Raw genomic sequence first — 26,541 nt, 5'->3', positions numbered from 1 at the left:
CAACACTTCACAGGCCAAAACTCATGGACAACAGTGACGTGGCTTATCCATGCCTTAGTGCTCAGCAAAACATCCAGAAAAAAAACAGAGGCAGCAACATGACGTGTCCATATCCCGATGGGACAAGGATGGGAATGAGTTACAGATTCCCCCACAGTCAAACAGCTCTGGTGACCACTGTGTCCCCATACCGCTGTGATCCATACAGGGCTGTACCAGGGTGGCAGGAGGCTGCCTATCTGCTTCCTCAGGCGTCCCAGTGCTTCCGCGGTGACTCAGGTGTAACTCATACAGCTCCAACGCATCCTCGACACAGACATGACGCTTGTCACCGCGCCCGGTGGCACCTTGTCCCCTCGGGAACACGGGGGGGGTCAGTTTTACCCACGCAGACAGGGCCAGGGTGCCCTGCAGGCTGTGGGCACTCAGGGACAGGGAGACACAACGCATCCAGCCTCAAATTAGTAGACATTAGGCAGAAGTTCTTCCCTGTGAGGGTGCTGAGGTGCTGGCACAGGGTACCCAGAGAAGCTGTGGCTGCCCCATCCCTGGCAGTGTTCAAGACCAGGTTGGACACATGGGCTTGGAGCAACCTGCTCTACTGGAAGGTGTCCCTGCCCGTGGCAGGGGGTTGGAGCTGGATGAGCTTTAAGGTCCCTTCAACCCAAACCACTCCGTGACTGAAACCGCCGCCATGCTGCCCGCCCTTGGCGCCGCGCTGCTGCCATGGCAACCGCCGCGGGCCGAGGCACCGCCGAGCACCCCCAGCGGCTGCCGGACCTGCCGATCATCCTCAGCCATTGGCTGTCAGCTGGAGGAACCGCCCACTCTCCGCCGCTTTAGACCAATCAGCGTCCCTCCTCCTCACGAAGGCGGAAGAAGTGTTCGTAAACAACAACTCCCCCTCCCGCGCCGTCGCTGCCTGGCCTCCCTCCGGCGCGCGGCTCCATCCTGCCTTCTCATTGGCGGGTAGCCCCCCCTCCGAGCGCGAACAGCCAATGAGCAGCGGCGACGGCGGCGGCTGTGGACGGCGGCCTCCTGACGCTGCGGGGTGGGACAGAAGCAGGAAGCGGCCGGCGGGGGCTCGGTGTCGGCGGCGCCATGGGGGCCGTGCTCGGCGTGTGCTCGCTGGCCAGCTGGGTGAGTGGGGGCAGCCGCTCCGCTCCCCGGCACATTCCCCGCCTGCCCGGGGAGCCCGCCCGGAGCCTCCGCCGGGGGCCCGGCTGGAGCCCGCGGCCTGTGGGCAGAGGCTGGTCCCACCGGCGCCGGGAGCGGCCGCAGCCCCTCGGGGCGGAGCGATGGAGGCTGTGTTTGTCCTGCTCCTGCCCTACGGGCGCGGGGCCCGCTTGGCCGGGAGGCGGGCGGCCGGGGCTTGGCCGTGTGGGTGCCGCGGGATGCTGCCGCCCCTTGCAGCCAGGCGGCGGGTGCGGGAAGCGAGCCCGGGTGATCATATGGTCATTCACGGGTGTTATCAGGCGGGACGTCAGTCGATTAAACGGTTTGTCTGCGCAGGGAGTGGTGTTTCCAAAGGGAGTTCGGGTGTTTTCCTGCCTCCGTGCCGTGGAACGCCCCGTGTCGGCTGCGGCGGGAGCGCCCTCACTGTGCCTGTCTCTGCCCTGCAGATTCCCTGCCTGTGCAGCGGTGCCTCGTGTTTGCTGTGCCGATGTTGTCCCAACAGCAAGAATTCAACAGTGACGCGGCTTATCTATGCCTTCCTCCTGCTCCTCAGCACTGCTCTTGCCTGCATTATGCTGGCACCAGGGATGGAAGAGCAGCTGAAAAAGGTATGGAGGGGAAAACACCCAAATGTGCCTTGTCCCCTGAGATAAGAGACTGTGTGTACTGAACGGCTTCTGCCTGAAATAGCAAGTTCAGTGAATGTACATTTTTAAGTACATGCATGGTCTCTGAAACCTTACCAGACCTGGAGATTGACAGTCGTTTATCAGAGACCTGCTGCTTTGGTTTCTTAATCTTCCTGGATGCTTTTAGTGATGATTTGGGGAAAAAAACATGATAATAGGGTCTGTGCAGGCTGGGTGAGCACAAGGTCTCTTGTTATCAAATCTCCCAGAAGACAGATGACTGAAAGCCTTAGCTCTTAGAGTGCTTGAAGAATGTAATTGCAAATGCAGATATAAATTCACAACTGAATGTGTCTTTACTCAGATACCTGGATTTTGTGACGAGGGGCTTCACACGCACATACCGCATATGGATGGCTTTGTCAGCTGCGATGTGTTTGTTGGCTACAGAGCTGTCTATCGAATCAGCTTTGCCATGGCAGTGTTCTTCTTTCTCCTCTCTCTGCTCATGATAGAAGTGAAAACAAGTAATGATCCAAGAGCCTCGATACACAATGGGTATGTGTGTGAGCCAGTTGCCTGATTTTCTGGCTTGTTTCCTCTCTCAGGTTTCGTTGCTGAACACAGTGTCAAATGTTTATGTGTACATTGACAGCCTTGAGTTTCTTTTGAGCTGAATAGAGACTAACCCTTTAGTCTCCTAGAAAGGTTCCTATTTATGTAACGTGTTCAATGTACTGATAATGCTCTGAGGTTGGGTCACTAAAAGGGAGATGCCTTTGGCACCCCTCTGTATTTACACAGAGATGTTGGATTTCAGCTAGTTTCTGTTGCCATCTTTGTGCTGAATCTAGTGCTCATTGGGTCAGTCTGACTCAGCAAGCCAGCAGAAACTGGTTTCTGATTTCTGATTCACTGATTTAACTGGGTTAGTCCTGAGCTAGATGACTGAATTATCAGAGAGTCATTTAATTTGAAAGATCCTTTGGGGGTCACACCCCTGATTAGAGCAGGACCAATGGGGAGTAGGTTATTTGGGGTCTTCTCCTGTTAAGTTTTGAATGTCTCAAAAGATGGGGATGCTTTGACCTCTCTGGGCAACCTGTGAGATTTTTTTTCAGTACCTAATTGTAGCTTATTTTTGAAACTTGCGTATGTTGCCTCTTGTCCTGCCACTGAGCAAGAAGAGTCTGGTTTTGTCTTCTTTACACTTTTCTTTTAGGCAGTTGAAAACAGCGATTACAGAATCACAGAATCAACTAGGTTGAAAAAGACTTTTAACATCATCAAGTCCAACCATTATCCCGGGATTGCCAAGCCCACCACTAACCCATGTCACTAAGGGCAAAACGATCTTCCCTCAAGATCTCCCCTTATGGCTGCACTTCATGATCTCCACTCGCAGCTACCCCTCATCTGCCCCCCACAGTGGCCCACACTGTATAGGTGCTGCCCCTAACTCCTGTAGCCACCCCTTACACCCTGTGGCTGCCCCTGCTCTCCTCTCAAGACTACCCCTTACCCGTCATGGTGACCCCTCACATCCCATGGCTGCCCTTGCTCTCCCCTCACGATTTCCCCTCACGGCCACCTCTTCTCTCCCCTCACGATCTCCCTTTATGGCCAGCCCCTCTTTCCCCTCATGATCTTCCCTCTTAGATTTCCCTTTTCCCTTCTCCAAGCAGAACAGCGCAGAGTTAGCCTTCTTCCCTGCGAGGATGAGCTAATAACTCAGTGTTTGCTGGAGCAGGAGATCCTCTCCCAGCAAAGCTTTCCAGCCAGTCGCCCCCCAGCCTGTCCTGTTGCATGGGGTTTTCCTGTCCAAGGTGCAATGCTTTGTATTAGCCTTTGCTGAACATTGAGGTTTCTGTTAGTCCATGTCTCCAATGTATTGACTGTTGCTTGACCCTCTCCCCCTGACTGGTGAACAACTTTGTAATCCCACTGAACACAACTTTTTTTCTCTACATTTCTGTTACACACCCATCTCTGTACAGCAAGCTGCTTGCAGATCATGCAAAACATAACTATTGTGTGCAGAGTAAGACTAATATGTTCGACTTATATCTTCTTTTAAAGGTTCTGGTTCTTCAAAATAGCTGCCATCGTGGCTATCATGGTTGGAGCATTTTACATTCCTGAAGGGCCTTTCACAAGAGGTACAGTTAACACATCATCACAGAACTCTGTTTAATAAACTCAAACTGTTTCACAGACTTACAACTTATAGTTGCAATAATGAAAGTTATCTTGGAGAAGATTCTGCCCTACTTCTTGGTTCATCCATTATTTTGGTGACCAACTGAAGTTATGGCAATAAGCAATCTCTTTTCAAGTGCATAGGTGTTGGGTATTGACAGTTTTACTCCATGACACAATCACTACTGGGCTGAGCCTTCTGGCACTAGTTAAGATTAAAGGCAGCTCAGAACACTGAGCAGTGCTAAATACTTCCCTTGAGGTTTTTGAAATATCTGTGCAAGAAACTTTTACTGTCTGGCCACATTGCAGGAACTTGAAGGGGTTGTTGACCCTCAAAGAAATGCAGCATGATGGTACCGTGTACATAAGGATGTCTTGTGTAGATCTTGCCTTGGTTCTGCAAACATGTTGGGCTAAACATTCCTATGCTCAGCCTGACTAGCACAGGCTGCACTCTTGAATACCTGGGACTCCTTATGTGCTTCTGCAGGATGGAGGCCAAAGTGAGTAACAGCATCTGCATTTCTAAACATAGTTTCAGATTTCTTCGTTATTTGTCTGCAGTATAATTAGTAGCTTTTTATTTTTTTTTTCTATTTTTTGAATGGGGTAGCATGCAGATGATGAAAGCTAACCCTGTTTTTCATGCTCCCTTCGCTAGCTTGGTTTGCTATTGGTATCTGTGGAGCTGCTGCCTTCATTCTTATCCAGCTGGTGCTTCTCGTGGACTTTGCTCACTCCTGGAATGAGAGCTGGGTTGAGAGAATGGACGAGGGAAATCCTAAATGTTGGTATGCAGGTAGGAATCTCAACCTGTAAAGGATTTGTTTCTGCTGGCCACCACTCTGTGGAGTATCGCTTACTGGTTTGCAAACATACCTAGAATTACACTCTGCAGTCTGCTTGAATCACTCCTGTAAACAACTGGAATTAATAGCTGCAGCACTGCCTTTTTCTCATTAATTACAATGCAGAATACTTTAGGCTTGTGATTAGCAGATCCAACAGTCATAATAAACAACACTTGCCCAGTTTGCAGTGTGAGTGCAGAGCTGGTAGCCTCGATCTCTTCAACTCTAATTTTGCTTTGCTACCTCTTCTCCTTAGGTCCTCAGGAGGCCAGTTATGTCCATGACTGGCTGCAGTACAAGACAGAGCGTGCCTCAGTGCATGCTCCCGAGCTGACTGCTAAATGACAAAGTGCTAATTGTTGTCATTCTTTGCTCATAGCTACAGCATTTTGTAGCTTCTTGTAAAGAATGGAGATGAAAATGGGTAACCTCTAGCATAAAGGGGGAATTCAGGGCTTCTAAATGGCCTGTGAGAAGCGTGTAAAAAGTACTGTCACTTTGGCGCCATGGCTTGACATCAGTTAAACCAATTAAACTGCCACTGAAAGGCAGGTTGTATTCCCCTCATGGCAGTGTTGGCTTTCCTCCGAGCTGCACTGCTTAGTGAGCCAAAGCAGAAATCTAGCAGTACCCAACAAAAATGTATTCTGCTAGTCTGGTTTTCTGAACCAGACTTCCACATGAGGAGTAGGGACTGTCATTACAGTGGTAGCTGGTCATTAAATCACCTTAGATGTACTGTTAAATTACATGGGGATTGTAACAGTTGTTTTTTTTCTTCCCCTCCAGCTCTGCTGTCCTGTACAAGCTTGTTCTACGCCTTGTCTCTGGTTTTTATCGTTCTTTTCTATGTTTTCTACACAAAGCCTGATGGCTGCACTGAGAACAAGTTCTTCATAAGCATTAATATGATCCTGTGCATTGCTGTCTCCATTGTTTCCATCCTTCCAAAAGTACAGGTATTATTTTTCTCTGCTCTTTTTTTCTGACATAAGAAAGATGTAGTATTGATTCAGTCAGACTTAAGAACTTTAAAATTTGGTTATCATCATAGCTATGCTAGCTAGGAACATTTGGGGAAAAAAGTCTTGCTTCAAGACCAAGGCGCTATGAAGTGACATATTTCCTGAAGATAGCCTTTTTGGGCTAACGTTGTTTTGGGCTTTGTTTCCGTGTGGGGGATTGCTCGTGTGTTTTTAGTGGTGAAGGTTCTGGCAGAACAGAGAAACCCTTTAGCGAAAAGCAAAACAAGCTGGGAATTTATTGGCTTAATATTGTGGCTTTGAAATGATGGATAAGTGTGGCTAATGAGAGGAAGTTTGCATGATCCTTGATTCTGAACTGATAATGCTCAAATAAAACACATGCTAGATTCCTGTCTACAAAACTGTTAGGCAAGTTGGTATTAAGTCAGTAAGAAACCATAATTGAGTCTTGGGCACAGAAAAACTGGATTTGGTTTGCTATTCCTTCCCTGTTTGGGTTGCTTACTGCATAGATTGTATTACCCTTAAGGGTTTTTTTCCCCCAGTCTTTTGAACATAGAGCAAAGCCCAGTGCATTTCTAAAATCTAAAGATTTTTCATGCTAATAACTGTTGAGTCTGTGGCAGTAGGGTAAAACTATCCAACTGTAGGTAAAACTTGCCCTTTTGACCTTGGTTTGCTTTTCTGTCTTTGAACAGGAACATCAGCCTCACTCTGGCCTCCTCCAGTCCTCTGTTATCACACTCTACACCATGTATCTCACTTGGTCAGCCATGTCCAACGAGCCTGGTAAGCAACAGGCTGAGCTGGGTAACGTGCTTTGGTGTGAAAGCAGAAGCTGTTGTAGGGGCTTGTAGTTATTTTGGATCACTGGGGATTGCTGGTCTGTCTGGATAAAATCTAGTGAGGAAGTAAAGCATCAAATTGCCTCTTTCCAGAACTAAACTGGGACATTTGAGGGTAACAAAACCAGTGTCAGGGCATTCTCATTTTATTTATTACACCCTTGCCTAGCTCACAGGAAGGAAAAATATTCCATGCCATTGCTGCCTCTGGGGAATTAAAGAGATCAGCAGATAAAGGGAATGAAAAAATGCAAGCTTACCTGTCATCTTTTCTCAGCTAAATGCTGGCAGAGCTCATCTGTCTCTAATCTGCCTTGAAAACCTTTTCAGATCGAAGCTGTAACCCAAGTTTGCTGAACATCATTACCCAGATAGCTACACCCACCATTGGTCCAGCAAATACCACTGTTGTACCTACTACTCCAGCTCCACCCAAGTCCCTGCAGTGGTGGGATGCCCAGAGTGTTGTTGGATTGATTATCTTCGTCCTTTGCCTCTTGTATTCCAGGTGGGTTCTGCACTGCTATCAAATGATAAACACTTGGGATTTGTCTGGCTTTTGATGTTTGAGCCTGGGTCTAGCGAAAATGTACCTGTATTTATTCATATCCAGCTGCTGTCTCAGGCCTGAGCCCAAATATGGCTGATAAAGCTGCGTTCTTTTTTGTTATAAAATACTGGTTTATTAGATTAACAAAAGATTGGATGAAAACAGATCTCTTTGAGGACCTTCCCATGTTTTCAGATGGATTTAAAAAATGTTATTTGCTTGTCCCAGACATTCCCTGTGGTCTGTTGCCTGCTTTATTAGCAAACACACCAACTGGAAAAGGAGTTTTTAACCATGTTTGTCTTTGGTTTACGTTGCAGCATTCGCACCTCAAGTAACAGCCAGGTGAACAAGCTGACACTGTCTGGGAGTGACAGTGCCATTCTGGAGGAGACTGTGGGAACAGGCAGTGGGGCTGCAGAGGAAGGAGAAGTGCGTCGTGTCATAGATAATGAGAAGGATGGTGTTCAGTACAGCTACAGCTTCTTCCACTTGATGCTCTTTCTTGCCTCTCTTTACATCATGATGACACTTACGAACTGGTACAGGTAAGAGCAAGACAGAAAGTGATGGGTTCTATGTACCACGCACTGTTTCTAGTTGGATAGGAGACTCCAGCCAAGCTGGTTAAGGTGCTGTCCCTGTGCTATTTGCATTAGACTTGTGTCTTCTCAATTTTTCTGTTGCTGATTTAAGATGTAAAAAGGCAAAATCAGCAGCTGCAGTCCTAGTGCAAGGGCAGAAAGTGTGGTTACCATCCTTCAGATAGGCAAGCATCAGGAATGATACATAGGAAATTGGTTTAAGGTGGCCTCCAGGCAAGCTTATTAGAGGCCAATGTAATGTTCCAATGCAACCTTCCACTAGAGCAGGTTGTCCAACCTGGCCTTGAACACTGCCAGGGATGGGGCAGCTACAGCTTCTCTGGGCAACCTGTGCCAGTGTCAGTTTCTTTTAAGAGTAGCACATCAATATACACAAGCAGGTTCATTTTGAAAACTGGGTACCAAGAATAACAGGCCTATGAAGGGAGCCAGAGGGAACTGATGGTTTAATTGTCCCACCACACTCCCACAAAGGTTTTTGTATTGTTGTGTCTTGAATGACCTAGCTTCAGATTCTTATGAGAGGTAGCAAGGAATAATGGAAGGTGCCTTCTGTATCTATTAATTGACTTTACTTTTTAGCCCTGATGCGGATTTTAAAACAATGACAAGTAAGTGGCCAGCCGTGTGGATGAAGATAACCTCCAGCTGGGTTTGTCTCGTCCTCTATCTCTGGACCCTAGTGGCTCCTCTTGTCCTCACTAATAGGGACTTCAGTTAAGTGGCTGCACGCATCTGGGCTTATGAAAGCGGGGATTTTTATGCTGAAGGCCAAAATGTTCGTGTATTGCTTTAGTTACACAGTCTATGTTACTGTTGCTTATGTTGGTATTAATATGCAGGTGGATAGAAAGTTAGATATTGCATAATGCTTGATGCAGGATCAAAATTATTATCAGTTATCTTTCTATCTTAACCTTCAGTCATGGTTATCTTGTTACAGCATTTTAAAAATTCACTACAGCTCTGCTGTCAAAGCACAAAAAGTATCTGTTCTGTCCAATAGCCACAACCTTTCTATTGAATTTAAGTAACATTTAGCTAAAATACAAAGTAATATATTTTAAAGAACAGTTATATTCAGCATAATGCACTAATACGCCAACGCTTCAGTTCCTGGAAGTGTAAGCTATGCTGCTTGATTTCTACATTCCACTGCAAAAGTTTATTGAAATTATACTTACCTTCCTGTGTTGTGGCAAAAAAACCCCTTATTCCTCACCAAAAGAACAGAACTTTGAGGTTAAAAAATGTTAACTTGAATGCGTTTCAAGAACAAACTTGCCTTTTCTAAGAGGCAACTTCTATGGTAAGTTCTTTTTTAGTATGTTTGCCAAATATTGAGTGGTAAGTGTATGACTAGTTCACAACTTTGATTATGGTGGCAAAATAGAGCTTCAAATTGATTTCACTTGTCTAATATGCTTATGAAAATAATGTATGTGAAATGATGATTATTGGCACTAAGGCATTTGCACTGTAAACTTCTTTGAATAAAGTGGACTAACTACTGACACTGTCCCAGCTCTGTTGAGCAGCGTTAAGAAGCAGCAGTTATCTCCAATGCAAAATACTACATAGAGTGATTAAAATGGTAATAGCTGCTGCACTGTCCACTTGGATGTGACTGGATGTTTTCACCATGCAGCAAAGAGTAAGTCATAATGTATTTCTTTTGAAACAAATAGCATCTTCCATGTGATTCTCAATGTCAAATCCTGTTCCTTGGAGTTTGCGCAGGTATAGTTTTCAAGTTAAATTTAGTTCTGCAGTAGAAAGGAACACCTTTTTCTAGCACAATACCATGGCAATTATGCTTGATTGCAACTGTGTGTTTAGTGTGGAACTAAGTATTTGTTGCTCTTGGCTTTTAAGATAAAATACCCCAACATGAGACAAGACAAACATATTTAAAATATCAAATTAGCAGCTGTTACAATATGTTTAATCACCCAGTCATGCATCAGAAAATTACATGGGTTTGACCACTCCATTTTATAAAATGCAATATAAAAATAAATTTTGTCAAAATAAGATGTACACTTAAACCACCCAACACCTCTAGGCCTACATACAACAGAAGGCAAAATTATTAGTTTGAATAACACTGTGATTAACTCATGCCAAAATGAGATTTAACAAAAACAATACTTCACCTAGTTCCTGAAAGTACCTCAGGGTTTGTAACACCCATTTGCAAGAGTATAAATTCAAGTACTTTTATGTACAGTATGCAGCTACCTTTTGTCCCACTTAATGCCAAAAGCCATGGCTGCCCAGTGCAGTTCAAGTATCTTTCCTTATGTGTTGGAGTTGGCAGGGATGGCTTATGTACTGGGCAAGGCATATAACCTCTGGGAACAAAGTTAGTTCAAGTGGAAAAAAAGAACAGATCTGGTTTACTGCTGTAAAAAAGAAGAAACCAAAGCCCCCCAACCTGTAAGCTTTTCCTATCTATTCTCTTAACTTGCAGATAAAGACTCTATACTTAAATTGTTTATTTTCCAAATACTGATATGAGACATTTTGGGAACAAACTGATTTCTTTGCTAGTAAGTGCTAAAGCTCAAAGAACATTCTCAGCTCAGTAGTCAGGCGCATATAAGACAGAGCTGTGCTTTCTGCAAGACAAGCCAAGCACTGGTTATGAACCTAAAAAGGGGTTAGTGATACAGCTCAATGACACTGCAACTCTGTTTGAGTTCTAAAGCCAAGAAAGAGCAAATTAGAAGTAACAGTTAGATGCTTGATAAAGATAAGCCTGGCTTAGTTCAAGCATCCTGACATCAACTGTCCAGCAGCCAGCTTTAACAAAAGTTCTGGAGGCATAAGACCAGCTATTTTCAGCATTGATAATGTAGCCTTATCTATTATGTTTAAATTATATGCTGTATTCTTAGTTTCTCTGTGAGCAGAGGAGAAAAGGGCAGGGAGAGATGGATCTAGTTTGCCTACTATTTAAGGCATGCAAGGGAATATAAAAGCCTGAAAAAGGGTGTAGAGGTTCCTCAGCCTTCTGCTGAACACAGCTAGATTGGTTTCTTTTTGAAGGACACTAAATTGAAATTTGAATATTCAGCCTCCCTCTCTGGTAGTTACATAAGGGGATCAAAATAGCTGTTCCTATAGGTTAACTGTCAAAATACCACCACTTCAAACCCTGCAGCACAATTAAGGACAGTGTATCAAATACCAGTCAGACCTTCACCTCTAGGGAAAATGGTCCATCCTGTTCTTTTGTTCTTAATTGTACATAATGGCTGGAATTAAGAGGCACTAAACACCACTCTCTATGTTCTGGCAGTTAAACAGTGTGGGCAGCCACTTGCCTGTCTAAGTCCTGGTGCTATGTACTATTGTCTTGCTAGGGTGGCACAAAGAACTGAATTAATCTCTGCAAAACACGCAGCATGTTCTGGTCAGAAATGAGGAAGTGGCTAGCAGTACTCTGACCTTATTTTAAATGGTGATGTTGGGTTTTGTTTGATTTTCCCCCTACTACAGGTAATAGTTGTCAAAGAGGAGTAAGAATTGGTTTATAAAGTTAGGAAAAATCAGGTGCTTTTAATCTCTTCCCACTTTTAACCTAAAACAGTTCAAGTGATGAGTTCCAAGCTTCATGGTCTATCCCTCTTCAAAACCCAATCTTCTTTTATAATGCTCGGATGACAAGCATGGCATTTGCTTGTCCCTGGTTCCAGAATGAGGTCTGCTGCCAGATCAGGAAGTCATTACAGTGGTAGAGGAGTCTCTTTTTGGCAGTGCAATTGTGCTGCAGGGGGACTGAGAGGAAGACAGACATTCAAAGCAGAGTTTGGCACTTTGAAAAATGAATGTCTGAAATCCTTAAGATACTTTAGTTTTCTGTTTACAGAAACATAACTGGTACCTATAATGACACTTGGCACTAAATAAAGATTTCACTCAGAGAAAGTGCTCTAGAGATAAGTCTCCAGTTAGAGGGGATGTTCTTTTTTGCCAAATAGTGAACTACTTTACCTTGAAGTAACAGGGTGCGCTTTCCTAGTCCTAGTGAGGTTTTCCATCCACACTATTACAGTGCAGAAAAACATGTGCAAAGAGTTAAGTTCTAATTCAAGACCATTAAACAGACTGAACTTGGGGAGTGGGAACAGCTTATTTAGACAATAGGTATCTTACCCTGATTTGACAGCGGAGTCTTAGTTCTGTCTCTAGACAAAGACCTAGAAGCACAGGCATACGAGCTACAGGTAAATACTACAGAGATGATTAAAGTCTAACTTCATACAGGAATGCAACAACCAAAGACAAAAGAGGTCAACAAAGTTGTAACATTCCACAAAAGAGCTGACAAGCACAGTGAACAAAATGCTACAATACCAGGAAATTTAAGAATGTGCTTTCAAGACCTGTCTGCATTTGGTTTCGCAGACTTAAACTTAAATCCTGTCCAAAGTAACAAGCTAAAGCAGCACCTTGCTGTCACACATAAAGTATTGCCTTCTATACATCATAGGCAACTGCTACAAAGCCTCCTTAAAATTCCATGTATGAGTTACTTACCCAACTCCTCATCACGACCAGCTGAAGAAAAGAACAACTGACAATGTGGGAAGGTGGGTGACATAGTTTTTTCTTACCTGGTCCTGAACCTCATTATTTGAAGCTGTTACCTAATCAAAAGCCATAGTACTTAATCTGAAAAGCTTCCTGTTTTCTGAAAATGAAGATTGCTTCTGTTTATAATAGGCTTTGGCATAGATGTTGTAGTATTTGATCCACCAGATACAGTTTTTCCTACTGTGAGGAAGTTTCAGAGATGATCTCCATAATGATATTCCTGGGTAAGAAAGTTTTGCTCTGTATGAATTTAAGGCAAATATGCATTGAGATATTTCAGAAATACCAACTCACAATCTGAACCAAGTGATAAAGGACAGGCCAAATTGGACTTTCATGTTTTTAAGCAATCTTCACTGACAGAACTGCATTTTGCAGGGTTCAAAAGCAATGTTCTTGTCTTGGATTATTGGTGTTTGCGAAAGGGGAAGGGAACAGATGGTCACAGCTAGTAAATCATCATTGTCACTTTTCATTTGTGTGGGGAGGGGATAAGAAACTGTCAAGCTTACCATCCTGTAATATTAGGGTTTTTTTCCCTTTATCAGTAAAAAGAATAGGCCAGTTTGCATCATTCATGTGGAGGTTGATGAGCCTTAAGAATTCTACATAACTGGTGCTCTTTGCCTTTATCCTCCCTGAACTCTGCCCTGCCCCCATTGTGCCCTCTTCAGCTTCCTTTGGTTCTACAGTGTAAAGTGCCTTAGCGATCTGTCACTAAACTGCAGGTTTAGGGGTAAGGCAGAGTTCACAGCATCACCTATCAGAACAGATCTTAACTGTGCTGGAAACCTTCCCTTTACTGGTTTTTTAGTAACAGTAATAGAGCTGAGGTTTCATGCCTCGCAGAGAATCATCACATTGCTTTTCATCAGCATCCCCACTCCCTAGCATGTCATGGGGAGAGCTGTCACATGGGAGAACGAGCTGTGAGAAATCGTGCTGAAAGTCCTCTTCAGAGGCTAGCAGCAGCTCATTCCATGCGGAGATGTCCAGCTTCCCTGAAGTACCACCATACTCTTCAGGAAGGATCACTGGAGGAATGTTTTGATGAAGGGAATTCAGATCACAGCCATGAAGAAAAAACTGAAGAAAGCAGAAGATAGCTTTAATAGTGCATCTGAAACATTTTACAGCAAGTTACTGAAACAGGCAGCTAACAAGCTTATTTTGAGTTAAAAGGCAAGTTTTAGAAGTGATGTCCTTATGAGCAAGTGGCAGCACACAACATTGGGCAGGTGCAGTTAGACACACTAGTGAGAAGTCTTGAAATCCAAGTCTAGTGCACCTTAAATCCCACCAAGAGAGACTTAATTGCCAGCCTGTTCCAGGGTTCCAAATTCAGCTTGTCACTAAATTCCTTCCTGGGATTGGAAGTACTTATGCTTGTGGGAAAAAGCATCATCGTATATCCAGTCCCATAGAGAGAATACTCTTGCTGTGCAAGATGCTTCCATAAGGGAGAAGAGCAAGGAAGAGGCAACACAGCTTTCCTGTGACACCACCTCATAAACAAAGAGTTATTGCTAAAATAATCCAACCCTAGGGGTGGAATTAATGGCTTGGATACATACCATGTGTATTAAAGCTCCATATTAATATTATGCCACTATTAAGTTCCTCAAAGCTTCTCTCTTGTGAAGAATTTTCCCAACAGGCATGTTTTTAGAAATTAAAGCAGAAAAGACCAGTTACATCAAGTAAGTGGCACCAACATGTTTCTAGCTGTGAAGTTTTTCAATGTGTTTTACTGCAGTGGACAAGCAAGGAACTTAAGAACATAACATTCATGTTAAAATGACACAGATCCTTACCCGGTTTGCTATCTTTTCCTTCAGAAAAGGCTTGATGATTGCAAAAATGCCTTTGAATATACGAGGTTCATTTATTATGTTAACAGCTTTTATTCGAATGGGGAATCCATCCTGAAGGGTAAAGAAGATTTTTATAATGCGTTTTGAAAGACATTTGCCATCATCTTCTTTTTAAAACCTCCTGAGACTGATTGCCAGCACAACCCACTGGCTCCCAAACTTTCAAAGGTACCAACATAAACCAATACAGCAACAGAAATGCACCTTGTAATGGAGAATAGTTTTAGGATGAGATCTGAGAGCATAAAGTCAAGACACAAGAAAACTTTGTATTGAGAAGAGTACTGCTGTCAGTAAATCCTGATTTCTTACGTGGTTGTTCATCTCCCCGGCAAAGACACTTAGGTGATCGCTGTATTCCCAACCCTGATAAGGGGATGCAGTCAGGAAGTGATGACCCTGGCTTCTGAGGAGTGTGCCACGCTCAGAGCCAGAGCAGGCTGATTCTAACAGTGTGTCCAGCTACAAGATTTAGTGCCCAAGGTACTCTAAAATGGCTTTTTACATAAGGAAGAAATCTGGTATCACTATTTTTCTGCCATTCCAACTGGTCTGTCGTGCTAACTGCAAAGACAAACAGGCTCTGCTGCCAACAGAACACCGTGTCTCTTTCACAAGACAGTTTAAAACAAGTTAGTTTTAGTTACCGGGTTTCTGCTGGAGAAATACAATTGCAGAAACATTTTTCTGAGGCAAAAGCTCATGATCAGCAATTAAGATCTTGTGCCACAGTGAGTTTCTTTCCCTTCTAACCAGCTCTACATATACAAAGCAAGCAGTCAGTGCTTGGAGCGAAAAGCAGGTAACATGCACTGCAGGAGTGTTTCTCTCCTTATGAAGGTCAGTAAATTAGCTCATCTTTACAAGATATGCAGCTCAGCAAGGTTGATACAACATGTTTATATACCACCCATACCTTTATGTCCTTCATCAGGGTCAGCTTTTGTTTTGTGACTAGCTTTCACTAATAACAGCAGGACACCCCTCCCTTCATTTGTACAAATTAACTATGGGCTCAGACAGTTAAATGACACATTTAGATCATAATTTAAAGGAGTTCGTATATAGGCATTCATAAACTCACTAGTTTCATCTCCGTAACCTTCCCTGATTCCTCCTATCCTTCCTTATTCTCTCCAGATATAACAAAGATCGTAACCAGCTCAGGCCAGAATCAAAGTAATGAGGGAATTAACCCATTCAAGAGAAGTTTTCCTCATCTCACTCCTCCAGGTAGTATGGCAGAACATCAAGTAAAATCATCAGAGCTCCTTGCCACTTTGGCCAGGTTACTGCTCGCTCCTTTCACCTTCCTACTTTGTACGACTCCACTTGTGTTACACCCTTGCTCCAACTTGCTCTCCATCATTTTCCTTCCCAACATCTTATCAGAGACCTTTTATTCCTGTCTCTTTTGCTGCCCCTTAGGCTGAAGAAGCCTTTCTTCCTTCAGGAAGTGGGTGGAAATCCACCTCAAATCACACCCACTCAAAAGTCCTCTCTGCCAAAATCTTTGCAGCCGTTCCTGAACTTGCACTTGCTCAGTGGTCAGCTCCATCTCACTGACAGGAACCATTTAAATAGCAAGCCATTCCTCGGCATTTAGGCAAGACAGTGTCTTCTCTCTAGCTGTAGGTCAGTGCTCTCTCTCTCTTCCTTGCCACAACCTAGCAGAACTGCTTTTTCCTGTTCCATCTCAAAGTTTACATTTCTAATGCCAATTTAGTTTTAGGGATGTAGAAGTCAAAAAAGGGCAAGTGAGGTAAGTTGGCAAGGGTGTGAGAAACTGGTTGGGCAGAGACATGTTTTAACTCTGCTAGTAAAAGCCAAGATCCTTAAGTTTCTCATGACATAGTCAAGAACTCTAGACACAGAAGCAGTCATTTACAATGCACAAGCTTATTTTCCCACCAGTTCAGGTCTTACCTGAAGAATTCCAATCACTTTTTTGGCTACAAAAGGACCAAAATGAGACGCCTTAGATAAGCTGACTCCTTTGTAGTCTGCCAGGATTACAATTCCATTCACCTGGGTCTCTTCGGACTGAATGAGTTTTTCTAACGTTAAGTATATGGCACGAATGTTCTCAGTAATCGGATAATTACTGGGTGTCCATCTGTCTGAGGTTACAAGACATGGATGGTAAGTCGGAGAGTAAATATAAGCTAACAATACACATTCCAAAACCTGATTTTCCATTTTCCTGGACTCTTAAAAAGTTAGTCTTTAATAGCCACAGTCTTAGTTTAGAGCAGCCTTTCTTAAGCAAGAGATAAATGGCAACTCATGTTTATTTCAGGGAGCAAAGGCAATGGTTTTAAGAACCCCGTTGTCCACCCAGCACAGCTTATTAGAAGCAGTTTCAGCTCAGAAAGAAAGCAGGTAAATGGAAAAGAGGAGAATGGATGAAGACAAATTTACAGCACGCCTGGCAGCACCAAAAGCACATGGAAAGCTCTGATTATTTACACGGGAGTCAAAGCCACAGACTCCTCTCTCCACTTACTGTCACACAAATTACAAGCTTCTAGGGGCAGGCCAGCAGGCCTGTTTCAGTTTGAGTTACTACATTAATTTCTCTTGAATCGCCTAGTATTTCATCAACACACCTCCCTGCATTTTCATTTTGACACAACTGCAGTTATTGCTGACACAGGAAAAGGAACCAGTGTAATGTTGGCTAATGACAAACCCTTCACAAGTTAGCTTTTCAAATTTCAAAGAGAACCCACCTACTCTGTCTAAATAACCACTGTTCACAGGAGAGCAGGGAACACATTTTTGGGCCAGACACACCTTGAAGAACAAAGACATTCATGCATTTCAGTACCTGGGCGGATGCAGACGATGTGGCGTCCCTCGGGGTCCAGCTGAGGCAGCACAGTGACAAAGCCTGACTCGAGGACAGGCTTTATTGCGGATGGCTTCAAGTTATTGAAGACCTCAGGCCAGCTCCTCCTGCAGGTGTGGTAGTTCACCAGAAGCTGTAGAGCTCGATCGTAATCAAACTTCCTGGCTCTGAGGAACCTTAGCAAAAAAGCATCGTCCAGGCAGGTCCCGAGGGAGGGATAGTCTTTGCACACCATATCTCGGAGCGCCTGCACATCACGGAGCCTCCATTCAGGTTTCTCTTGGAGCTCCTCCCGGGCTTTGGTAATGAGATCAGGAGACAATGAGCAAACATACTTCGGCCGATCTGGCAAGAACTCGTTGTCTGATGGAGACCCCGCTGATGGACTCGTCCTGGTGCAGTCACTGTCTCCTGACATAATGTAGCAGGATTCTGTCAAGAACCAAGTGCTACAAATGACAAACAATCCCACGGACTAAGACACATATTTATTATTTACATATTTATCATTTCCTGTATCCCTCCTTCTCCTGGCTGAGGAGACTGCCCTTACAAGAACCAGCACTGCAGCCTGAAGCACAGTTCAGACATTTAATTTCTCTTCCTAGGATTAGAAAGCACAGGTTTCTCTAATGTCTTTATCCTGCATAGCAAGTAGAAAACTACTTCAGGGGAAACCTAGCCAAATTAAAATTAAAATACAGAATTATACAGCTTCATTGCAAAATACAGCATTTAATTTGCCTTAACATTTATTTCCTATGTGCAATTGGAAACTAAAGCATCCCAGATAAGCAGGGTTCTCATAACTGGTCAAACGACAGCCTTTTCTGAGAAACTCTCCCAGCTGATCCCAGACACAGGAATTTTCATTAACTTCTCTGCAAATAAGTGCATCAATCAGCATGTCTGCCCATGTGAATGTCGGAGCAATTCAGGAGAAGTGGAATTCAGGACTTCACAGACTGGATGAGCAGGTAAGAAAATTACAGGCTCTTCTGCCAGCACCATGTGGGTATTAAGACAAGCTTAATCTAGTTATCAGTGTGCTGCCAGCATATCTGAAATGGGAGGTGAATTCCCAAATCCAGTAGCAAGCGGATAGAGATGAGTGAGAACTTATAAAATGACAGGATTGGCATAATTCCTGTAGCTTTTTTTCCCCTGAGCTCCTGCTCAGTCACTCATCACACCGTACCACTCCTGGTGTCACAGGGGAATCTCCTGTCACAACAGTCCCTGTCCCACACAACCAGTGTCTTCTCACAGTGACAGCGGAACCGGTTACTCCTACCACACCTCCCCCAGGCTCCTCGGGGAAGGTCCTGGGGCACCAGGACCACTCACAGGGATATGCTTCACCTCCTCACAGCCACATTGGGCAGGACCCCTTCTTCTGGAGAAGAGATGGTTTGGGAGGGACCTTATCACTCTCTACAACTACCTGAAAGGAGGTTGTAGTAAGACGGGGTCAGTCTCTTCTCCCAAGTAACAAGTGATGGGACAAGAGGAAATGGCCTCAAGCTGCACCAGAGAAGGTTTAGATGGAGATGAGGAACAATTCCTTCCCCAAAGGGTGCTCAGGCATTGGAACAGGCTGCCCACGGCAGTGCTGCAGTCACCGTCCTGCAAGTGTTCACAAACCATACAGACGAGGCCCTCAGTGCCATGGGTTAGCGGTGGCCTTGGCAGTGCTGGGGAATGGTTGGACTTGATGAGCTTAAAGCTCTTTTCCAACCACGTTGACTCTATGATCCAAACCCGCGGCCCCCGACAGCCGGAGCGGAGCCCCGCGCCCTGCCCGCGCTCCCAGGCCCCCCCCCGTCGCTCCGCTCCCTCCATCCCCGGTCCCCACTGCGGAGCCCCGGCCCCTCGCCCCGGCCCCGCCGTACCGGAGCGCTCCCGCGCAGCGGCGCCGTGTCCAGGCAGCGGCGCCCCGGATGTACAGCGGCCGCAGGGAAGTGACGCACCCGGTACGTACCGCAGGGGCGGTGCGGGCCGCGGTGCCGGGGCTCTGCGTGGCCGGTGGCGGCGGCAGTTCCCGTCGGTCTCCGGCCCCGTGAGGCTTCGGGCCGAAGGTGCGGGGGTTCCCCCGCCTCTGGTGCCTGCGGGGGGGAGCGCCGGGACCGGGCTGTGCGGGGCACTTCTGCCTCTAATTCACCTTATCCGCTTCCATAGCGGCGTTCCATTAAACCAGCCGTGAGCCGCTGCGGCACCGTTATGTCTGTATATATAGATATCTCTATCTATCGGTATGGAGCCCCATTGGGGCTGGTGTTCGAGAGCGGCAGTGCCCGGGTGGTGACCGGGCATGTCCTCAGGGACCCCCCCTGCCAGAGCCGGGTCTCCCGAACAAGAGCAAATCGGGCAGGAACACCCGATGTGGGTGAACAGGGAAGCTGCGGCTGCCCCATCCCTGGCAGTGTTCAAGGCCAGGTTGGACACAGGGGCTTGGAGCAACCTGCGCTAGTGGAAGGTGTCCATGCCCGTGGCAGGGGTTGGAACGGGATGGGGTTTCAGATCCGTTCCAAACCGTTCTATGGCTCCTCCCTCGTCTGTGGCCAAGCCGGTATCTGAGAGAGCGGCGAGCTCCGGGACTGTGAGCAGAGAAGAAGGGAAGCCAGGACGGGGCCACAGCACCATCTGCGGGCCCTGGAGCCTCTCCCCGCCAGCCAGAGCTCCCCAGCAAGCCGAGAGCCGGAGCAGTTGTGGCATTACCTGGCCAGAGCTAGGGGGGAGCCTCCGAGCAGGGTCCAGGCAAGCGCAGCAGATGGGAGCAGGGCCCAAGAGATGGGCCGGTGTAGCCTGAATTTAAACGCCGTCAGAGGGACTAAATGCTACTGAAGGGAGGATTTTTGTGGTTTGGGTGGGGGGTTTTGTGGCTGTTGTTTGGTTTGGTGTTTGAGAGGCCAGAAAGCCGTATCCCGCAGGAGTTCAGGTGGTGATCCCTGACCTGTCCGCATGGAATTTGTAATAACATAAAAAAAGACGGTTACTCCCAGGCTTGCTGTACTAAAAAAAGGTTCAACAGAGGTACGCGGGGGGTGGTGGTGGGGAATGACACACGTTTAACCCCATTGTTTTAGATTTAGATTCATTGATTTAGATTTTGATTGCAAAATGGGCTCAGCATCCTGCTGGGGGCTGTTCCAATGAGCTCGGTGGGCTCTGCTCTTTCCTCTTGGCTGTAACCCGTGTTTTCAGCCAGGAGAGGGAGTCAAAGATAGTTGGACAAAGCAGGATTCCCAGCAGCTGGCAGAGGGAAACAAGGCCCTTCTGCAGCAGCTCAGATTCTGCTTTGATTTATTTTTCTTCCAAGGTTTCATCCTTCTAAAGTGGAAAATATTTCAGTGGCACCATGTCTGGCGAGAGATACGCCATCATGGAAACAAATTGAGTGTGCCAGAGGTGTTTACCAGCAGGGAGACATCTCAGAGAAGGGGAGTACATTGATTCATCCCCATGCTGATGTTCCAGTCTAACTTTGCTTTGGGCACAGCCAGCTCAGAGCTGGGTGCAACCCGGCAAGCTGGTGCCATAAGCTGGGGCCCGTTTGGATCTGTGAATTAAACATGTTTGTGATGTTGCTCCATGCCCTTCCCAGTAGATCGTGGGACAAATGAGGTTGGAAGGGACCTCAGGAGGACAAGAGACCTTACATTGCTCCCGTTTCCATTTGTACTGCCCCTGGGCATGGAGAGCTGTGACACAAGCATGGGAAAATCAGCCAGGCAGGACCTGGAGTCCCAGGGCAGAGGTAAGACCCTGAAACTGGCAGATGCAGTTTGGAGAGAGGGAGAAGGTGTGTGTGAGGAGATGGGTCTGTGGCCACACAGCTGAAGGGATGAAGGAGGTTTCTGGGTGCACCTGATCCAGCTAATTGCTGAAATTAGCCGTGAGGCAGAGCTGATCTGAGAAAAGGCTTCAAAACACCCAACAGCTGGGAAATACTGGAGCTGCAAACAGGAATTTATGCTACAGGTTGCAAAATCAGGTTGGAATTTGCACCCCTCAAACAAGGGAGGAAAATTTAGCAGGGAGGTGGCAGTTCCAGATCTGACCGGTTAATAGCTGCTACAGCAGGGCGTTAGGAGTAAGCAGGGATGTTTGAAAGGAGTGACGTGTGAAGGAAGCTCTGCTTTGGAGAACAAGAGATGAAGGAAACAAGCAAGAATCAGTTGCAATCGTATTGAGAGATATGAAAGAGGATATTAAAGTAAGAGCAAGAGCCTTAGGCAGGTAGGAGGGAATAAGGAAGGAAAGTAGAAGTGAGAATTGTGTGTAGTGAAGAAGGGCTAGAGGTGAAATATGATTTGAGGATGGGTTCCCAAATGAAGTAACTACCTTACCTCAGTTTTCCTTATGTGGGGAATATGGAATTCAAGGAGAGTGGTGGGTGGTGGATGGAAGTGAGGGGTTCAATCCAGGTTGTAGGGGAAATTTTAAAGTATTGGCACATGAGACCACAGGAACAGTAGCAAGAGGTTTTGTGATTTACTCTACCTGATGTTGTCATCCTATGACTGGAAACCAGTAAAGGCAGAACCAGTCTATAAGGAAGTAAAAGCTAAACTGAAAACAAACATCCAGGCACTGACAGTCCTCCCCAAACTGGAGAGTTGTGTCCTTACCCACAGCTGCAGCAGGGAGGAGGACACACTGCAGCACATGCATGCAACCCTCCCCAGCCAAGAGGAGATGAGCCCTTATGTCACTTCATCAGCTCCAAATCTCTGGTATTTGCAGGAGCTTCAGTCAGGAATTGTGCTGCCTGACCTTGGGAGCCACACCTGGAGCTCCATGGGGAATCCAGCCCTTCTCATGTCTCTGTCACATGCGGTTCATACCTTTCTCAGCTCTGCTCCTGCGTGCTCCCGTGCCCTGCCGTTGCGTTATAAATGAATGGCTGTTGGTGTTGGTTGATATTTAATGAAGTCCATGTAATACCCTTCACTCATTTACTTATCCGAACAGTTTTAATACCCAGCCTGGGAAAGTTATCTTGGCTTGTTTAAGCTTTTCCACCATTAGCAATAAACATTTTACAGTCTTGGCAAGCTGAGGCTGAAAAGAGAGCATGACTTCAAACAGCATTGCTCACAGAGAAGGCTTTAAACTGATATTAAATCACTAAACTGTGCAAACATAACAGTCCTGTAATAAAGATAATCTATGTGTAGAGGGGCTCTGGTCCTTGGGGTGCAGGTGGAACCTCTGGGCCCCACAAATTACACAACCCTTTTGGGCAGCTCAGCATCAGAGCAGAGAGTCCCAGGGTGCCAGGTGAGGTCTATCCATGCATGAGGCCATGTTGTATCTCAAGCTTAAGTTGCTTCTGTTGCACCAGTCCAGCAGCATGGAAAGGACTGTAGGGGAATTGATGGCCCCTGCTAATCCCCCCAGGCAGGGCCACACCACGCTGGTGTAAACCTGCTCTGGACATGGTGCCTGGCCATGGGGCACTTGGCTATGATACAATCCAACAGCTATTCCTCTGTGCTCCGAGGGTGAAGTGACTGAGAAAATATGCCCTAAATTACCATGAATATTCGTGGTAATTTATTCAATCAACTTAACTCAGAGCCTGGAAGTGTACATCCCTCAGGACAGGCTTCCATACCTGTTTTCTGCATGTCATGGTGTGAGGAGGGGATCTCGCAGATGACAACCTCAGTTGTAAGAAGCAGATACTGTGCTGCAGAGGACAGCTCCTGCTCTGCACATGCTTTCCCTATGCACATACGGCAGGCCAGACCCACGTGCAAAGCTATGGCAACAGCTTTTGTGAGGCAAACACTCACAAAAGCTTGGCAAGAACTGTGCTCGGCAGGACCTCTGAATGTTTTAATTATTTCAAGATTTCTGTAGTTTACTTTCTGAGAATCACAGAATAGTTTGGGTTGGAAGGGACCTTTAAAGGTCTTCTAGTCCAACGCGCGATTTACTCTGAACAGAGACAGTGTTTTCCCACTGGAAAAATCGACCTTTTTAGACATGATGATGACCTCTTTGGACATAATGAAAAGATTTTGCAGCTGGAGATTTGCTCACCAGGAAATCATCCTTAGTCTAGGCTGCAAGCACACAAGAGGACAGGAAAAAGTTTCATTGTGTTTTGTGGTGCCCTGGCACACTGGAAGGAAAGCAGCTCTGTGTTAGGATGGGTCCCTGGCAGGATTAGCCCTTCCAGGGGGCTGTGAAGGTGCTGCTCAGGGACCTGAGCTTCTTGCAATGGCTGCAGTGCTGCCGAGTGTGTTAGAGCAGTAAAAGCACTCAGGTTTGCTCCTGCAGGAACCTGGTTGGTAAATGGTGTAGGATACTTTCCAGGGGAAGAATGAGGGAAGTGCTGCTGCTCCCTGGGTTGGACTGAGTGCTTTTGCACTTGAGGCTTTCAACCTGGTGTCTATCACAAGCCCTTATATCAGTGGGAAGGAGTGAAGCAGGGTTGGGTGTTGGAGTAACCCCTAAGCAGTATCTCAGGCACTTACACAGCCTTGGGGTGAAGGAATGCAGCTGTGAGGAGAGGAGCTGTATGCAGGAAATAGTAGGATTTCAGTGGAAATAAAAGAGCCTGCAATGCTGGAACTGTCTCCACTGCCACCTCCATGGACATGCAGCACAGCAGGTCTCCGGTGTGCTCGCCCAGGTGAGAAGATGCCACTTTAATCCCACACCTTAAGGTAATTTTAAGAGAGAACTGAAAACCGCCCAGAGTGAGGACTCAAATGGCTGTCCTTTACCTGTGTTCAGAAGTGCTGTAGTCCAGAGCCAGGGATTCTGGGTCTGACACTGAAGTTTCTCTTTGCTGTGTCTGCCTCAAGCATTTTTCTCAGTTGCTTCCCATTTTAGCTGGTGCATGAGCTGGGGACCTCCATTTCTATTTAGGTGGACCTATGAAGCTTTGTATCCTCTGCAAAACAGCTCTGAGTGGATCCTAGGATATGTGTGAACCAGTGTGCTCCATGTCAGTGGTTCATGGTAATACTAACCCATCTGCAGGATTAATTAATGGGTGCTTTTAAGGCACAGTGAGGTTTTGGGGGGTCCTGGAGAGGAACAGAGAAGTGTATTATTGAGTTACTTCATTGTAATGATTTTCCCGGTCAGTGAGGGGGAACACATCATGTCCCAGCCAGTGCTAATGCCTGGCTTGGCAGCTGCAGTGAGGAATTCCTGTCCGACTCACAGTGCTTTCTGCTGTGGGTGTCTATCCAGGCATGTCCCTTGGGCAGCTCTTGCACTGTTTATCACACCCATAACAGTTTCTGGGAGGAGGGAGGGAATCACAACAGCTCCCCCCAGACCAGAGTTGTCTGATGTGGGGTCCGCCAGGCTCAGAAGGGCTCTTCTGAGATAGGGGAGGCACAAGGGAGTGCAGGTCCCAGCCAGGCAGAGCTGTCAGACGTGAGGGACTGGAATGGAGCGCAGCCCACAGAGCCCAGTGGCCCGGGGCTTGAGCTGGGAGCACCCTGTTGACCCCAGCAGCCTCTTCTCTCTTTACACAGGACACTAAACTGAAGGACGTGACTGCAATCTTGTTTGTGCCAAGCTCTCCTGCTCGCTCCACACCTAACGAAGCTGACACTATATTGCCATTTTTATTGGCCTGGCTGGCAATTTTTCAGGTGCTAGGTGTGTTTATGATTATCAGGGTCACACCTCAATTAGGAATGGGGAGAGGGATTTTAAACATACCCACACCTTACCCTTCCTCCTCCAAGCTCTCTGAATGGAAGGGGGTTGTGCAGTGTGTGGCCTGAACTCCCCAATTGGTTGGTGATATTTGCACTCAGCCTTGAGGGAACTGGCCAGCCTGGCACACAGAATTGCCTGGCTCAGCAGTGCCACGTTGCTGAGCCGTCCCTGCTGCCTCTTATTGTTCATGACTATCTGCGACTGTGTGTGCACTTGCAAGTTTAATAGCAGCAATAGTTGCCTTTGCCAGAGATGATATGCAGGCCATAAAATTCATTTGCCATTCTTTATTTTTCTCTTCCACTGAGATATGAAAGCTGTGGAAAAGACTCCAAAGCCTGTTGGCTCCTTCAGATGAAGGTTATATAAGGAATATGGAAAGAATGCATTTCATAGTAGCCAGACGACCTAAAAATACCACTTTCACAGATCTTTGCTTGGGCATCATGAAAAGATTTCGCAGCTGGAGATGCTGCTCTCCAGGAAATCATCCCTAGTCTAGGTTGCAAGCACAGAAGAGGGCAGGAAAAAGCTGTCATGTCCAAAACCAACATAAGGAAGTTGTGTCTTAAAGGCTGTCCTTACAGCAGCCATATCCTCTGACATGGGACATTGCTTATGGACTCTAGGGAGCCCAGCAGGATAAAACACAGCCCCCAAGTGGCAAGACCAGTGTCTCAGGGTGATTCCAGGATGGAGTGACAAAACAGGTGAGGGTTGGGATTGAGGATGCCACTTAAGGACAAAGATGTCTCTGGGGCAGTTTGTGGGTTGTATTCCAAGTGAGCTGAATCCAGCAATAAGAAACCTTCTGTAGGGACTGCGCTGATTTAAGATTAACCAGGTAAAGGGCAACATTGATAGAGGAGTTCATGGGAAGGAATCCAGGAGAATTTATTACTTCAAAGGTTTGATATTACATATATGGAGTTTTAGGGCATATACCCAGGTAAAACCAACCATGGTGGCAGGGTTCTGGTGGTGGCAGAGGAGCCCTGGTTTTTATCCCACATTAAAGAGAAGGAACTAACTCCTTTTCCTTCTCTTGACTGGACTAACCACTCAGTGGCTGTGTGTGTGCTGAGATAACGCATGTCCTGTGACTGCCTTTGCTGACCTTGTGCAGGCATTTAGTGATGGCTTTGGGGCTCTGATCATCTGATTGTCAGTGTATTTCACTTTATTATCTTATTGTGCCCTGTATGTTCAGTCTGCCTTTGGCTGTACCTGCTGCCAGCAGCAGGATGGCTGTATTTGAACCAAAGCAGAATCATCACCCAAAATGCTCAGAAATTACATTTGAAATAGAAGAGGGACTTCATCTTCAACATGTTCCTAACATATCTTGGCTTCCTTTGCTTGGCTTTCATAGTGTGGTTGCTTCAAGTCTTTAAGCTCCCTGGAATCATGAAATCAAATATTTATATGGTTCATGTTTGTTTTTCCTTTAATGAAAGTCAGGATTGCCTTTCAATCTTACGATGCCAGCACATGTGGCTTCAGGACAGACACCAGCTAACATTAGTCTTGCCAGGAAATAGTGACAGCTGGCGACAGCATCAAACACTTGCTTGAGCTTTTTCCTCAATACCCATATGCTTTGTGCTCAGACCAACAGGGAGGTGAACCCCTTGGTTTAAAACAAATCCTCCCAGAAGAAAGAAATCCATCTGTC

General features: G+C 46.1%; 2 protein-coding genes across 3 annotated transcripts; one reads left to right on the top strand and one right to left on the bottom strand.

Annotated features, from left to right (window-relative positions):
* Nucleotides 1-904: 904 nt before the first annotated feature.
* Nucleotides 905-9,358, top strand: SERINC3 (serine incorporator 3). 2 transcript variants are annotated; one of them, XM_030502675.2, is made up of 10 exons: nucleotides 995-1,140; nucleotides 1,623-1,784; nucleotides 2,170-2,363; nucleotides 3,885-3,964; nucleotides 4,669-4,806; nucleotides 5,648-5,817; nucleotides 6,543-6,633; nucleotides 7,020-7,197; nucleotides 7,560-7,787; nucleotides 8,427-9,358. In XM_030502675.2, the coding sequence occupies exons 1-10, from the start codon at nucleotides 1,102-1,104 to the stop codon at nucleotides 8,563-8,565; spliced, it is 1,419 nt and encodes a 472-aa protein (XP_030358535.1). In that variant the 5' UTR covers nucleotides 995-1,101; the 3' UTR covers nucleotides 8,566-9,358. The 2 variants fall into 2 exon arrangements, with proteins under 2 accessions (XP_030358536.1, XP_030358535.1); XM_030502676.1 differs by lacking the exons at nucleotides 2,170-2,363; nucleotides 3,885-3,964 and having other exon boundaries at nucleotides 905-1,140; nucleotides 8,427-9,227.
* A 395-nt stretch (nucleotides 9,359-9,753) lies between these two features.
* TTPAL (alpha tocopherol transfer protein like) lies at nucleotides 9,754-19,132 on the bottom strand. The gene is made up of 5 exons (XM_030502677.1): nucleotides 19,064-19,132; nucleotides 17,151-17,603; nucleotides 16,247-16,440; nucleotides 14,261-14,371; nucleotides 9,754-13,532 (listed from the first exon to the last, which is right to left on the bottom strand). The coding sequence occupies exons 2-5, from the start codon at nucleotides 17,587-17,589 to the stop codon at nucleotides 13,257-13,259; spliced, it is 1,020 nt and encodes a 339-aa protein (XP_030358537.1). The 5' UTR covers nucleotides 17,590-17,603; nucleotides 19,064-19,132; the 3' UTR covers nucleotides 9,754-13,256.
* Nucleotides 19,133-26,541: the final 7,409 nt, after the last annotated feature.

Source organism: Strigops habroptila, chromosome 13 (assembly GCF_004027225.2).
Source record: "Strigops habroptila isolate Jane chromosome 13, bStrHab1.2.pri, whole genome shotgun sequence".
NCBI lineage: Eukaryota > Metazoa > Chordata > Aves > Psittaciformes > Psittacidae > Strigops > Strigops habroptila.
The sequence above is the reverse complement of the archived record's forward strand: the minus strand, read 5'-3'. Positions and strand labels throughout refer to the sequence as shown.